The 16,510-nt window shown below is 49.0% G+C and overlaps 2 protein-coding genes across 2 annotated transcripts; one reads left to right on the top strand and one right to left on the bottom strand.

Annotated features, from left to right (window-relative positions):
* Positions 1-201: 201 nt before the first annotated feature.
* Positions 202-1,871, top strand: GLOD5 (glyoxalase domain containing 5; the record flags this gene model as incomplete). Its single annotated transcript, XM_082004132.1, is given in 5 exon segments — positions 202-255; positions 259-360; positions 1,372-1,427; positions 1,429-1,525; positions 1,719-1,871. Coding segments are annotated over 5 exon segments (462 nt in total).
* Positions 1,872-6,688: 4,817 nt separating this feature from the next.
* LOC309408352 (cis-aconitate decarboxylase-like) lies at positions 6,689-12,088 on the bottom strand (the record flags this gene model as incomplete). Its single annotated transcript, XM_082004163.1, is given in 9 exon segments — positions 6,689-7,607; positions 8,372-8,577; positions 8,872-8,964; positions 9,126-9,313; positions 10,257-10,263; positions 10,267-10,326; positions 10,328-10,454; positions 11,441-11,469; positions 12,068-12,088. Coding segments are annotated over 9 exon segments (1,650 nt in total).
* Positions 12,089-16,510: the final 4,422 nt, after the last annotated feature.

The following is a 16,510-nucleotide window of genomic DNA, read 5'->3' as shown; positions in this document are numbered from 1 at the left end:
CTGACATGCTCAGGTCCCACCAGAGCAAAGTGTGAGGGTGTGAGGCCCTTCCAGGAAGGAGAATTTATTGCTTCTGTACTTGTGCCACCCACAGGCCAAAAGAAAACCTGTTTGATCTCTGTTCACAGTTCAGTTCACAGCTGCTTGGACAATTTCCCTGCGCAGCTGGATGCTCCTAACCTTCATCTTTTCTGGTTTTGCATGCTGGTTCCCAGCCCTGAGATGTCCTGGAAGGAGTGTATGAGTCCCCCCCCATGATTCATCCAGCGCCTGGACCACCTCGTGTTGACTGTGAAGAGCGTTGAGGACACTGTGGCCTTTTATTCCAAAGTCCTGGGCATGGAGGTGGTGACTTTCAAGGTAACATGGGGAACAGGCTCAGCTCGGGTCTAGGGGAGCTGGAACTGCAATTGTGGGGCAGTGACTGGTCCTTGTGGATCTCTGGTTGGGCCTCTGGGGCATCTCCTTGGGGTGGGGCTGGTAGGACCAACACAACCTGCAGGCCATCAAGCTCTGAGTTTCAATGAAGTCCAGCTGAGTCAGAGGAAGGTCCAAACCACACTGCAGAAGGTGACAAAAAAAAGAAAGATTATTTGAAAAACAATTTCTAGGACTGAAGGAGGAGAACCCTCAAACCCACAAATCCTCTAAAGATGTCTGACAGGCTCTTGTTTTGATTTTTCTACTGGCAAAGAGAGGAAAAGATGGATAAGATTTTCAAAACAGCCCCAACCCATCTCTTGCCCAAGCTTCAGGCCACTTGGCCTGTTTTGGATGTATACACTGCACCTTTTTAACTACCAAGCTTAATTCCCTCTCTCCTGCCCCATGAGGTCTCTTAAAAGCGGTTGTACTCATGTCCCAAGGCTACAGTGAGCCTCAGTTTGTTCTTCAGGTGGGCACAGATGACAGTTCAGTGTCCTGCATACCCATGGGGTCTCAGGACTCAGCTGCCATATGAGCTGGCAGAAATATCCTTGAAAGTCTGCAAAGAAAAGAGATGCCAAAACCTCCCTTCTCACCCTCTTCCGATTGCCTCATATTTGTTTCCACTGCAGTGTCAGCCTGTTGTTTGTCTGGCTGCCCCACAGGCAGGATGGAGAGTGCCCAAAACTGAGAACGTACATCATTACAGTTTGGAACTAGCTGCATGTGGCTGTAGGACTTTCTTGGGTCACTCCACATTTCCAGGGATGTAACGGGAACCTTGCAGTGGCCAGTTCTTGTCTTGGGTTGCCACAGCAAGAGCCCAGAGTTAGCAGGACTACAGTCAATTCCCCAGGACTTTTAGGACTACACAGGTGAGTGGATGCTGAAGGCTTCCAGCCCAGTAAGTTTCATTGTACTTTGATCTTTTTCTTAGGGGACAAGGGAAATCACAAAGCTTTACATTTTGGCAACCAGAAGTTTAACCTGCATGAGGCTGTGAGAGTTTGAACCCAAGGCTCAGTGCCCAGTCCCTGGCTCTGCAAATGTCTGTCTTATCACACACGTGCCCCTGGACCAGCTGCTGGATCATCTGAAGGTGAGGAAGGTTGTCCTGGTGTCAGCACGAAGCCAGATTCTCCCAAGTGATGGTTTCAAGGTCTGTGTCTTGGGGAATGTCAGAATTGTCTCATCCAACAGCTCATGTTTTCAAGGCTGAGGGGGGAGGAGTGCACAACACCCTGATAATACTGCTTTAAGTGTTAAACCCCTGCTCCTATGTCTCCTCCCAGGGCTGTGGGGTGATTATTGAAGAAGGTCCTGTGGCCAGAACTGGTGCTGTGGGTCCAATAACATACATCTACTTCCGAGACCCTGATGAGAATCTGATCGAGGTTTCCAGGTACTGCACAGATGCGACCGCAATCAACGGAGGGGAACCCTAACCACAATCCATACCATATCTGTGTCCCAGCAGGAGACAGGATGCAGAGGCCAGGCTTTTGATGGCCAGTTTACAGGTTCAAGCTTTTATTTTGCAAACCTAGGACAAGTCCCAAATCCCAACCATGAAAGTAGGGCTGCATGAACCTTGAGGGTTTTCCCAAGGCAGCCTGCTCAGCTCTCACACCTGTGTGTGAATCCTACTTTTATAAATCACCACCAATGGAGACTTCATGACCTTGGAAGATCTGTCCTGCTGCTGCTGCACTACTCTTGTTGGGACATTTTTCCTGATGTCTGACACCCCTTTTGCTGCAGTTGAAGTCCCTCATTTCTACACTGTATACCATGAACACAAAGAACCTGTCATTACTCTCCTCTTAATAGTCACTTTTACACAGCTGAAGATTTCTCTCTCCCTTCCTCTCCATCTGCCTGCTTGGCTTGACTCAGGCTGGTTGGCACTGGTGGCTCTCACACCAAGCTAGTGGTTTAAATCCAGCTGTGATTTTTGAAACCCACTTCCTACTTGGAAACTGGGAATTTGGCCTCAGTATCTGACACATAAAGTGCTCCTGAGCGTGAACCTCTGTGCCTTCTACTCAGGTTTGCATAAATAGTTTTAGGGTTCCTGTAATCCAGGATGGGTAAGTGTGGAGATGAGATGGCTGCATGGAGGGGAGAGTGTCTAAAATCAGTGCATTCACCTAGATTTGTGCAGGGAGGAGGGGGAAATAAGGTGCTAAGAAGATGTGGGCACCAGGCAGAAAACATTGCGCCCCCCCCCCTTGCAGCCCAGCCTGGTTTCTCTGTTTCCCAGTAAGGCAGCAAGAGGTTGTTGCTCTGGCCTTTGCACCAGCTGCATGTGTCTGGCCTGCACATCCCAGATGCCAAGGGAAGGATGCAACCTTGTACTGCATCTGGGAGAGATTTTCTCTGCCTTCCCATCCTCATGCATGACACATTCCTGTGGACTGTTTGTCTCAGGCACTCATTTTTGGAACAGCAGCCTCCTTGCAAAACTTAACACCTGCCCCCCCCCCCCCCCCCCCCCCCCCCCCCGGCAACATGTCCAGAGCTTGGGACACCTTCTGGACCAGGGGGAGGAAGGTCAACACTCTTGCCTTCTTGTGTCCAGAAGAGGCATCTGGAATCACTCCAGGAGCTCCTCTGGCATGGAGCTGCCTGCATGGCATGGAGGGAGGCATGGCTCATCCCCATGAGGAGGACCTGGAGAGGGGGTCTACCACAGCAGAGTCCACTCTGACTCTCACTGATGGCATTCAATTACTTGGGGGACTGTCCTAAGTTTTTGTCTTTCTTTCTTTAATTATTTAAAAATAAATTCTTTAATAATTTAAAAAGCATAAAACCATAAAGAAGGACTTGGGGTTTTTTGAGGAGAGCAGTTCCCCAGCTGGCCACACTGCGGTAGCAATGTCATCATCACGGAAATAGTTCTGGAAGGCAGAGAGGACTTTTCTGACCTCTACAGTCAAAATCCTCTCTAAAATGGAAATAATCCGTGAATTGTACTATTTTTTTTTTTTCTGCTGGAATTTCGTAGGAAATTCATAATTCTCCATGACGCGAAAAAACGCAAAGCCCTACAAAATTCAGTTCTTCAGATTACCAAAATCTTGTGCCAGTGGTGGCCGTGGGGTCAAAATCCGCTTTCAGATGGAATTGAACCATTTGTGGGAACTAAAGACAAAAGCTGCCGTGGGAGAAAGCTACAGGCACCTCATAACCTTCACCTTGTGAATGGAGGCCCCGGGTGGGGACCCTCAGGGGAGGGGCCCCCAGGAGGGACCCCCAGGGGAGGGACCCCCGCGCTCCTGCAGCCCGCGGCCCCGGCCGGCGGCTGCTCTCCAGGGTGCTGAGGGCCCGCGGCCGTGTGCCGCCCTCCCGCGGGGCCCCACGGGTGGGTCCTGCCCACGGGAGAGGGCTGAGGGCGGCATCCTGTTCCCGCCAGCCCTGCCTCAGCTCTCCCCGGCTCTCTGGCGGCCAGGGCTTCTTTATCTCTGGCCAAGCGCTTGTGCCAGTGGAGCCCTATTAATTTCTGGCGTGGGGTTGTAGTTGTTGGTTGATTGCTAATACGGATCCTGCCTGGCTCTGCACTGCGAGCGTCCTTTCATCCACTGAGCTTGCTACCGTAAATATGTTTGTGGAGAAAGGTTTCCTTTTCTCAATTTTAAGTGTCATTTATCTTGGAGCAGCAGTAGAAGGAAGGACAATGGCTCTCATTCAGACTGAGAGGAGAAGTTAGGGACTTTGGTGGCACCATATTAATCGCCGAATATCCGCAGTGTCACACAAGCTGGTCCATAATTTTCAGAGGCCATTTTTTTTCCTTGGCTCTTTTAAGGCCTTGCTTCCCTTGCCAGGGGTTTGGGCCTCCTAGTTAGCTAAGGATATGAAACGTTTACCGTCTGAAACTGGAAATAATAAGCGAGGCACTTTCCTGGGCTGGGATACTGGAGGCATTTTCAGGGTCCTAGGCTTTTAGAGGAAATACCATGAATGAAAAAAATCTCAGGTATGCCTTCAGCTCCTAGCTGTTCTAGAAAAGCCACTTTTTGTTTCAACTGATAAGGGACCCAATAAAAAGAAAGTTGGACCCTACCAGCCTTCCTGTTCCTAATTTTCCTTTCCTAATTTTACACATTGTCTGGTGTAAGGTGTCAGGTTTGCATCTGATGGGACAGTCAAGACTTGAACGAGGTTTAGAAGGGTTTCTGGTTCTCAGGTGCAAAATGTATCCTGAAACCCAACTGAAAAGCTCTTTTTTCTGCTCCAGCACCAAGAAGTAAAAAGTGTTCCTTTCCCGCTCAGCTTCACTGCTACATGGCATCACTGCAGCACGGTGCAGAAGGCATGGAAATGAGAACATCGGAACAAATGTTGGAACACTGAAACCACTGATAACCCACCGAGATGTATTGTTCCCTCCACTGAAGCCCATCTCTGTTCTGTCATACGTATTGATTCCCATGACAAATGTTGAGCTAATGGCTGACTTGGAAGGCACTGGCTCTGTGGGTTTCCAGTTCACTGGGCTGTGAAACATGGAATGACATTTTTGATGATCTCACACCTGACTCAAACCAAGGGAAACTAGAAACTTGTCATGGAAATTTAGCAAGTATTTGAAATCTGTTGCTTAATGGAGAAACACTGGGTAACTTCTTTTTGTTGAGAGATCCTGTGTAACCACAGCCAGGTTTTGCTGGCTAATAGCTATTGTTCTCACCAGGAAAAACAGCCTGTGGGGCTCAACGTAAATATACGACTCTGGAGAAATCACTGGCCACAGGTCAGCCTTCTAGCTGGCCCTGTCCTAGCCCCTGCAGGCTTCCCCATCTATTGGAAAAGCTCCTGTATTGCATATGTTCAGATTAAAACTGTAAACCTGATGGTCTACGTAACGTAGCATTAAATCTTTATGCAGTAAATGAATTTACTTCAGTTCTTTATTCAGAAAGATTCAGTGTGAATTTGCTGGACAGTATGAGAGAGTGGATTAACAGGTGGCCGAACAGTTTTGCCCTGGCTGGGAAGTTCTCTGCATAGACCACTACCAGCAAGCTAAAAAGGAACTGGCCCACATTCCTTCTTGCCTGTCTAGTCCCATCTCGGTCCCCCTTGCAGAAGGCAACCCTCATGTCTGCAACAGATTCTGTACCTATGTCACAATCACATTGGAAATAAGTCCTTTGCCTCAGCAATCACAGTATTTTTTTTATGTACAGAGGAATATCGCATAGTTCTCCATCTCACTGTTCAGAAAGGGTAAGAAAGCCTGTCAGTGAATGGCTACTCAGGGGCACAAGTACTGCTTTCATCCCAGCTGGAAAGATGAGTTAAGAGCAGAGTCTCAGTAAGCTTTCCCTCTTCTCAGGGGAGAGAAACAGGAATTTCCCAACGTGAGTCACAGTGTGTACATGCCCAAGTCACCACCCAGACGTGCCCATCTCTGCACGGACTGTAGAGACCACCTCTGGTGAGCCAGCTCCGAATAGGTGCCTGGGCTGGCTGTGTAAAGCCAGGAGGGATGACGCGGGACAGCCCTAGGATTGGCAGGGATCACCTCACAGGAGGTGTAGGACGTAGGCGTAGGACTGATGTAGGGTTCCTCACCTACCGATCACCTTTCATGCAGAAAAGTCATTGCAGGTTTTAAGGGTCCTTGAACCACCTCTCATACACAGAGAAGTGCCAAACACTTCCCAAGTGCTGGAGAAATGGGAGGCTTTTACTGGAAAAGAAAAAAAAAGATGCCTCTCTGCCTAAGAGTTTTGCAGACAGGGCTGTTTACAGTAACTGATAGATTTTTCATCTGGCCAGCATGACTAACTAACCATAATCTGAAAAGTGCCCAGAAGAGCAGTAAGAAAAGCACACATTTTGCAGCTGAACTTCCTCTTCTTCCCAGACTCAGTGGTTAGGCATTCTGTACAGAAATAACTTTGACTGCAGTTTAAAAAAAATACCTAGACACAGTTCCTTCTGGAGAACTGGCTTCCAGATGACACCCCAGGATTGTCATAGATTTCCATGGGATTTATTTTGTATTTGTAGTGGCCTTTCAGCTACTCAGACAGCATCAACTGCAAGTTGAAATCTAATCTGTGTACTAATTACTGACACAGACACACCTCCTGCCTTGTGAGCTCCTTTGGTATGAAAGCATCTATTTTGACTTCAAGGGGTGGGAACTTTCCTGTCATTGGAAATTAATAGTAAAGCACCAATGAAGAAAGGAATCAGATTTTCACCGGGACAAGCCCCTTATAAAAAAACCCTGTTTGCTGTTCCCTCACAGGCTGCAGGCCAGCTGGGAGCTATCTGGCAGATTCTCCAGGTTGTCCACCATAGTGATGATGGTTTCTATTTTTTCTTCTGGAAGCACATGAGAGGCATTGGATCGAAACTTCTTCAGGAGGGATTCCTTGCTCAGAGGCTTCCTCCAGTGCCCATAGAAAGTGTCACATTTGCCTGTCAGGACATCCCCGCTGTGCAGGATCAGTGCCACCTCTCCGTACATCTTGTCAAAGTTGGCCACATTATCTTCAGGGTGCTCCACCACCACTTTGTCCAGCAGCTCCCTCAGCTCCTGCCGGTGGATGCTGCTCTCTGTGAAGGAGCTGAGGCTAACTTCACCATCCAACAGGGCAGTACAGGCATTGAACTGGAAGGAGTGTCTAGCCTGATGTTCAGAGCTGGGGAAAGGCCGATTGATGTACTTTGACACTGGGATCTTCAGCACAATGGTGCGGATCAAAGAGGGAGAGAAAGACCCTGCGTAGTTGATGAAGAGGTTCCGGACAGACAAGGCAGCATCCACCACCCAGTGCATCCCCAGGTGAGCTGGGAATCGCTTGAAAGCAATATCCTGCTTTTCCAAGAGGAACTCATGATGGTCACTTGGTGTGGACAGTGGTTTGGGTTGATAGACACTGTAGAAAGCACTGAATCCCGAGCAACCGGGGACATCATCCAGAATTAAGGGGTTAGCCTCCATCCCTCGGGCGGCCAGCAGTGCTGCTTCGAAGCCCAGGCGGGTGGCATTTCCAATATGCAATGGCTTGGCTTGGGTGGCGGCGTTTGCCATGGGTGCTCCTGCAAGCGATGCTGCAATCCCCAAAGCGTGTGCGCACTGGGTCGTGCTGAGAGAGAGCAGTTTTGCAGTGGCTGCAGCACTGCCCATGGTACCGACCACCGAGGGAGGGTGGAACCTAAAGGGGAAATTGCAAATATGAGCATCCCTGCCTGCTTGGCATGGGGAGCACCCAAGCACCTCACCTACCAGACCTACCTATGGGACTGGAAATGAGCTGCCAAGTCAGCTGGTGGAAATCCCTCATGGTGCTGGTGCAGGTGGGGTTCACCTAACTCAAAATTCAGCCATCTAAAAACTAAGCGTCTACTTGAAATGTCTTTGGAGACAACACAGTGAGCTCAGCATCTCCAGAAAGCAATTTTTTTAATTTTCCCTAAGAGTAGGTGGCACGGCTTGTGTTCATACAGGCAAACTTTCTCCCCACCAAGACAAATAAGGTGGCCTCATCCAAAATGCCCAAGGGTAATGGCTTCTGGTCAATGCTATCCCTTGGACCACACCAGGGCGCTGCCTGGTGAATGGCAGCTGGCACAGGCAGAATTTGTGCCGAGGGCTGTGCCCACAATTAAGCTGTCTGCATGGCTGTGGGCCACTGCCTGTCCTGTGCAGTTGCCTTGGTTACTTTAGACGATGACACTGCAGACTCAGCGGCAGTCCTTTTGATGGTTATTTTTAGGGCAAGATCACTGGAGGTCACCAAATGAATAAGGAATAAGTGGTGCCTCATCCAGCTCTGGCAGAACTGGCATTTGGCTCTCAGTAGGGCTTTATACTGATCCTGAGTTCAGCTGGGCTTAAAGTAACATTTTGAACCCCTGAGCAGGCCTGTTAACAGATTCATGAACATTCTTCCTACTTGGTGAAGAAAAGGAGGTTTACCTTTTGGGAATGTTGTGAGCCTCAGTGGAGAAATGCATGAGCCTTCCTTGCACTTCCAGGCCCACATTAAATGCCAGCAGGAAATCCATGCCATTGGGTTTGGTGCTTGGAGGTAGCATCTGGGAAGCTGCCAGAAGAGCTGGCAGAACAGCTCCTGACGGGTGGGTAGCAGGATGCCAGGTATCGTCAAAGTCCATGGAGTGAGTCTGCCAGAGAAATGGAGGTAAGGACATGCTGGCGTGGGGGGCTGGGAGCTGAGGGAGCTAGGGGTCCTCGCTGGTATTGTTGAGGCTACGTCTGTAACAACATCCACCCAGTCACCTAGTGGTCCCCGTGGTGGCTCTTTGGTCCCTCTAAAAGCATTGTGCAAGACTGTAGAGGAGCCCATGACTTCTTGTCCCCCGTTACTCCTCCCAGTCACTAGTCTGCTTCCTGTAACACTAACTCGTGTCTCTGAAGGCACCACAAAGCAGAGCTTCTCCTGGAAGAGCCTGCCTTACCGCAACTCCGTTGGTGAACGCAGCCAGCGTCGGGGAGAGCTTTATGCCCGGCTTGCCATAGACTGAGCTCACGGCAACCGAAGAGTACAGCTCCTACGAAAGGGAGAGAAACTCAGGTGAGGACCCTGATTGTGCGATGCCAGAACACCGCTCCGCTGCAAGGCAAAATTCAGTCGTGAAATAAGGCCTTGGTTGTGGTGGTGATGGCAGGGTGGGGACCATGTAAGTACACGGTATTATGGGGCTGCTCCTACCCGGCAGTACTGCAAAGCGATGTCAAACACATGCGTTGTGCTGCCCACGAGGCCAACCCCAATGCTGTCGAGGATCATCCTCTTGCTTCTGTGACGGACGGTCTTGGACAAATGCTCGGGTCGAGCTGCGTGGATGAAGGAGGCAAAGCTGCTGGTCACGGTCTCCTCGGGAGCGCTCCTGGCCACCACTGCAGCACCAAGAGAGAGGGTGGGGGGTAAAGACACACGTGGGCCATGTGCTGACAGTTCACAAGTCTTCACCCTCCGGCCTCACTGAATTTGTGCCTTGATTCAGTCAGCAAAGCTCTTAAGCACTATGTACTCCAAAGGACGTTAGTGCTTAAAAAAAAAAAAGCCTTTGTGTGTTCTTTCATAGTTGAGCTCATCATGCCGGAGGATTCAGCTGATGCTTCAGAACGGAACGGGATTAAACCAGAAGATCTCCCAAGCTTGGCGTTTGAAGGAAAGTTTTTCCTGTATCTGAAAAGACCTTTGCTGGTAGACAATGTATTTAAGACATGTAAGGTAGAGCTGGGCAGACAGCACAAACCGTTGGCACTTTTGGATTTGGAAATCACTGTTTCCAAATCTTTGGAGGTGTTAAAATTCTGTGGAAAACATCCAATTTAGCACCGTTGTACTTTTACATTTCAGTGACAAATTGCTTTGTTTTGATGAATTTATAATTCATAGAATCATAATTATTATAACCCATTAGAATTTATAATATCATTTTGAGAATGCACATGAGAGTAGGAAAACTACAAATTTCAATATAGCTAACATTGGCATGGGTGCAAATCCATATACGTATATACGCACATACACATGTATGTGGGGGGTACACGCATACATGCACACAGGCAAAAGATGGCATTAATGTCCAAATGAAACCGATCACATGAAGAAGTCAAGATGAGTGAAGCAAGAAACTAAAAATACTTTGCTTCAACATCTTACAGGAAACGTCATCAAAATCAGCAGGTACATATGACAATTCATTTTTTAAACAGAAAATATCCCAATTAAAAAAAAAAAAAGAGACCATTCCCTAATTTCACTAGCGTTTATTCATTCTTAAATGTCATGCCTACTGACTCACAGTTTGCTCGCAAATGGATTTGGACTCACCTAGAGCCTAGGAGTCTAAAAAGTACTTGTAAACACAGCTGAGAATGTCATCACTGCCGTGACTCACTGAAATAAAATTCACCCCTCGCAGCGGCTCTATGAAATATATTGCTATAGGAATCCGTAACACTCAGCAGTTTGGAAACCTTCTGCTGACAAAAATCTGTGTCCTCTCCGTGTGCTCTGAGAGCATCTTCACTGCACCACAAACGAAAGCACCAACGCCCTCAAGGAGAAGGAAACAGTGAAGTCAAACTAGGTTGGAGAGGCTGGAGGAAAACCTGCTCGAATCACGCTGCACTCATCAGATTTTGATTGATTCCTTCCCATCATCAGATGCTCTTTGTCACTTCAGGAGGCAGGGAGATTTTTTAACCCTTCAGTTAAAAGCATTTCATGACTCTGGTGCTTTTGTCCTGGTATGGCAGCTGTGCTGCAGAACTTAATCAAAAAAAAAAAAAGAAAAAAAAGAAAAAAAAACCTCTGGCCAAGAGCAGAGATCCGCGGGGATTGTTATTATTTCTTTTGTTCTGAAGGTTCATTAAGTGACGTGCATTGCGTTACTTGTATTAATAACTTTTTAAAATAAGTCAATAGGCAAACTTACAATAGACCAAGCGGCTACACCGCAAAGTTGTGCTTAATTTGTCTGAAGCAGAGGAGCCGTAGGCAAGCAGCGCTGGGGAAGGGAGCACGCTGCCTGGGAGACGCGGAGAGCGATCCGTGAATCGCTTCGAGCAACGCTAATAGCGAGATCAGATGTAATAAAGAAGTAATGACAAACGGAGGAGTTCCGGATCTGAGCGATCCGATGACAGCTACAAGTTAAGTATCTTACATTTATCATCAAAGAGTAAGAATTTGGAGAGTCTCGTTCTAAATCAGTTGAAGTTTCTGTTTTAGCGCAGGACTAGCAATCAACTTTTTTACCACGTTACTTTTCTCCTTGTTCTTTAGCAACCGAGGGCAAGACCCCCCAAGCACCCTTTGTCTTCCAAGAGTTTGAGCGGTTTATCTCAGCGCGCTTAGCCCAGCGCTTTTTTTTTTTTTAAAAAAAAAAGTCTTTTTTTTCTTTTTAAAAAAAAAGTACTGACATGGTTATTTTGGGTCGCTCTTTAGAAAACTATAGGGAATGTTGTTCTGCAGAGAGATACAAACCGTGAGCAGCAGTTTTGTGAACTTGCCGGGAGCTTGCCAAGAACTTCTGGGATTTCTAGAGTGAAGACAGAGAAAGAGCATTTGTCACCTAAGCTGCTTGAACTTTTTCAGAGCCGTTTGACTGGTTGTGCCTCTAACGTGGCGTTGTAAGACACGCACAGATCAAACGAGCGGATAAAACTAACTACATATTTAAAGGAGAAAAAAAAAATATTTTCCGAAGCTCAGTCCAACAGGGGTGCCAAGAACAGCCAGGGAAATAAAGCAGTGGAGTAGAAGGGGCAGCGCAGCCTTTTCAGACCTACCACGAAATCCTCTTACAGCTGCGAGCAGGACCAGCTCAGAGCGGACACGAGGAGAAAAAAAACAAACCACGCAACGCGTCCCAACAGCAACAACCCCCCCCGCCATGGCAACGTACAAAACACGTTTGGGACACATAAAAGGAACAGGCATGGAAGGAACAGGTTAGTAACTATGAATACAGTGTCTGTGAAAACCATCTGATTTTGTTAGTATTGGGGCAGGTTCCCATTTAATGTCACGATGATTTTGACCGGTTGAGGAACCGCCCGGAAAACGATATTACCTTCTTAAAGCGAAAAAGGAAAGATTTAGAGATGAATAGGTTTGGTACATGAAATAGCCGTTACCTGTAAGGTTAAGTAGACCATGCTGGTGGCTGCTACCACTGCTTAATCCCCAGCTCTGCACTGCTCTACTCAAGGGATGGGAGAGGTGTCTGTCTGCAAGGTGCTTTGCTGTCGGGGTTTATATATGCTTCGGAAAGGCAATTTGCTTTTTGTTTTTTTTGCAACTGAATTTCAAGCGTGATGACATCAGCCTCTGGGGACTGAGAGGGTGGGGGGAATAGATGAGGAGGGGTGGTTTTGCTCTGCTGAACAGAAGGGAACCCCCCTGGTTTCAGGAAATAAAAAAAAAAAAAGATTTAGGACAATAACTGACAAGGTTCAAGGAAATTCCTGTCTCCAAAACGCCACAGGTGCCAATGTGTGAAGCAACTGGCCCCAGGCTCCTCCTACAGAGGAGGACTATAAAACCGGTACTTACCAGGAAATGAGAGGGACAAGAGCATCCTCCCACTGAGCTGAAGTGTCACCAAACCAGGTAATCCAAGCTGCAGAGGGAGAAGCGTGGCATTGGTGTTTTTCTTTGATGCTTTTCTTGGATACATTCAGTGGTTTGTCATTTGGCTGAATCTTTGCGTAGCTCTCCTTCTTCTAAAAACTCAGCTCTGCGATGTTGCCTGCCATGTGCTGCCGGTTCATTGAAATGTTAGCGCAGACGGGAACTCTGTAGCTTCCCGAAGACATCGGGACCCTTCGTTCCCAACTGAGCGTTGGGACTTTGGGGGAATGCCAAATGCCATGGCTCTTTGCTTCGTCCGGTAGCGAAACCTGGGGACATTTAACATGCTGCATGTTATTTTCTCCAGAATAACAGCCTGGTGTGATACACCTTGCATTTAAGACCAGCCTGAATTTTCTAGTCAATCCTAGGCAGACCCTTGATCACCGTGAACATAGCAATGCATCTCAGGCAACTTCGTGCTGTTTTGCACCAGAGGAGAGTCAGGGTTGTGATATTTATTCCAGCTGTGTAGCATCGTCGTGCACTGTTAATCTTGCTGTGTGCTTATCCAAAAAGAATTGCATTTCATTCTCTTAACGTGTTTATCTTGAGAGACACAGTATTTTCTCAGTTACATAAACATTTGTTATCATTAATAAGGTGGGATGGAAAACTAATCGCAAAATGCCACCGGGGAATAAGTGTCTGAGGATTTAACGTTTTGGTATTTATATACGTGTCCCATGGCACGCTAAGCCTTGCTCCATCCCCCCGTGGAGACAACCTCCGTACACCAGCATATTCCCGTTAATATTAGCCAAGTTAAAGCAGCACAGGCAGCTGACGTCAGCACGACGCAGATGCGCGCAGTGACGTCTACAAAGCCCGGGTGTAACAGCCAGATGGGAAGGGGGTGCAGAGGGGAATGACCTTTTCCGGCGGGGGGTGAAGGGCAGTCGTTGCCAGCAAGGTGGCAAGTCAAGGAAAAAGCGTTCAGAGGCTGCAGCCCAGCTGCCACGCTGGCCACGTGGCCACGGCTCAAAGCCACGCTGAGGGGAGCAGAGCCAGGACGGAGGGAGGACCTCACAAGCCATGTCTGGAAACTCCAGGCTGAAGAATATCAGGGGCAAGGAGGAGAAGGAAAGAAGAGGGAGGAGGTTGGGTGGGTGAGGGGAAGGCTTTGCCCTTGCCCGCGCTGCACGAGGGATCGGTGCCGGGGATGGATCGCCCCGGGCCGCCCCAGGCAGGGCCAGCTCTCCGAAAGGCCCGGCAGCGCCCCGGGTCTCCCGGTGCCGCCTCGGCGCGAGGACGTCTCCACCCTCGCGGTTCGCCGGGCCGCGGCCGTGCGGGCTGGCACGCCCTGCGCACGGAGAGCCGCTAACCCCCGTGGTGGAGCGGGTGGTCCCGTTCGCCCCTCTGCCTCCAGGCCACCCCGCGTCGCCCGCGCAGCCTCCACCCGAAGGGCTACTTTGCACCGGCTCTCGGCTGAGGACGCCCAGCTCGCCCACTTTACAGCAAAGGCTCGGTGGGAGACCCCTCCTCGCCGTGTCGCGGGGAGCCGGGGCGTCACCTCGGCGGCTTGCGGGGGTACCTGCGGAGAAGCGGGCCCTCACGAAGCGCCAGAGGCGGCAGCTGTACGGAACGGGTCCCGACGGCAGCAGAGCGCGGGTTTACCCCGGGGACGGACGAGGTTCGGGCACGCTTTGAACAGAAAACACCTCTGAGCGTTTTCCACGCAGACCCTCCTTTCGCCAGGTCTTGGTGCAGCCCCAGGCGTTACCGGTGCTGCTGCTCCTGGGGGAACAGCTCTCGGGGAAGGGATTAATTGTTTGATTAATTGACGTGACACTAGCACGTCTAGTTATGCAGGAACCGCCGACAAAATGAGCCTTGGCAAATTGAAAACCACTTCTGTGAGCCAAGCAGTCAACTGGCCAGCCCGTCTTCCTCCAGAAAACCCATCTCATCCTCCTCCAGAGACCGACTCAAAACGGGGGCTCATTGCAGCATGCCTAGAAAGCCACTGTCTGAGCTATTTCAGAATGGAACATCTGGAGGAACTTAACATTGTGGCCCGCCTCCAAGTATAACCATTTTAACCAAACTGCTTATTTATATCTCTATGTCATTAAAAAAAAAAGAGAGAAAAAAAAAGACAACGTCAGGGACTCCACAGGTAGCTGCTCAGCTCTTCCTAAGGGTGCATCGTTTCTGAGGGTCTCCTTCAAGTCAGCAGTTTATACAGATGCTTGGTGTTAAAAGAGAGCGTTCCTCCCGCAGAACTGTGACTTGGTGCATCTCTCCTCCTGAACCAAAAAAAATCTAACCTTTAGCACAACCAAATAATCAAATGAATTAATTGTCCCCCAGGGTTCACTTGAAAGTTTTTAAACTCTCATGAAATGCAGAAAGGGTAAGTTGCTGAATCAGTTCAGAGCTGTTAGGAGCCAATTTATCCTTCATTCTTCATTTTTGTGAAAATTACATCCTTTAGGGTAAATGGAGAGAAGGAAAACATGGGTTTTTCTGGTGGAACAAGAGAGTCCAGAGGCCGTTGATGTTTGCAAAAATGTATGAGTCTGCCCAGGAATACTGTGTGTTTAAGAGTAGACACCGGGATTTAGGTTCCTTAATATTGACAAAACTATTTCTTCTTTGGGTGGTGCTGCTTCACTCCTCGCTTCCCGTATCAATAGTAGTGCTGCATGCTTTCCTTTCTTTCCAAAAGGTTTTTTTGGAATGACTGAGAACAGAATACATCACTCTCTCCTCTTCCAGCTCCTTTAGGTCATAAAAACGTTCTAAAAATACCAAAAATAACAAGAACATTGCTGTTTTATTTTCATCTTTGTTTCCTAACAAAAACCTCCAGAGAGCAAACTCCAGCTCATGGTACCCAGGAGTGCAGAGGAATGGAAACGTGGGGGCTGCCTGCAAATAGACAAGTTAATGGTAGAAATATGAAGGGTTTGAAAATAGACTATTTAGTCACTAGGGTTTCAAGAAAGGGATGGAGCTGGAAAATTCCATCTGGAAGGGAGACTGTGTATGTGTGCGTCGTGCCTGCCTGTTTGTCTGTAACAGTGGATAAGAAATGTCCTGGAATGGCTCAAAAATACCTTGTGGGTTTCGTCTGAATGTTTGTTCGTTTGTGTTAGGCTATTCATTCCTCTCCATCTCCAGCAGCCTGGAGAAGAGGAGGCAGGAACCATCACCACCACCTGCAGCGCTTTGGGGCACCTAAACATGTTTTTGCCAGAAATCTTTGTAGCCTAAATAGGTTGTGTGTGTTTTTTCTGGATAGGACTCCGGAAAGTAGGCACCTAAAGTTCTGCTTTGAATTGAGCCTTTGTCTGGAGCAACGAGTGGGGAGGCACTATGGAAACACCTGAGCCTGTCACCAGTTTCTCCCTCCTTGGAGCAGGGGCATGGCTCTGAAGGCTGGCTAGGTGCCCGAGCCAAAGCAGCGCTGGTCTAGACGCCGACGACGGTGAGGTTGTGGGGGCGACCGCCGACACTCTTGTTTTGTCTGGAAGGGCCATGGCGAGCGTGGCAGGTTTCGCAGCCGTCTTTTACAGCGAGCCGGCGGTGCTGGGGCTCCTCGCGAACGTGGTCAGCGCCTTCCTCCTCTGCCTGCAGAACTTCGCCGTGGCACACACCGGCCTCAGGCCACAGGGAGCAGAGGACATCCTCGCAGGTGGGTGATGCTCGTGGGGGACGCTGGGGCTTCTGCTTGGAGGTGAGCTTTCCCTGAGAGTACCAGGCAGGATGGACTCTTGGAGGGTCTTCCCCATAGGCCAAGGAACAGCATTGGTGGGACGGGTGGGGAAATGTTGGCTTTCTCCAATGTACAGAAGCTCCTTGTGCTCCCTAGGATGGCTGCTCCTCCTTCCCCAGCAACTCCGCCAGGAATCTGGTCCAAACCTTTCACGTGCCATTCCCCTAACCTTCATAGGTCCAAACCGCTCCTGGACCTGCTCGCCATACTGAGCATGCCAAGGGGC

The sequence above is a fragment of the Phaethon aethereus genome (genome assembly GCF_964289735.1).
Source record: "Phaethon aethereus genome assembly, chromosome: 10".
NCBI lineage: Eukaryota > Metazoa > Chordata > Aves > Phaethontiformes > Phaethontidae > Phaethon > Phaethon aethereus.
The sequence above is the reverse complement of the archived record's forward strand: the minus strand, read 5'-3'. Positions and strand labels throughout refer to the sequence as shown.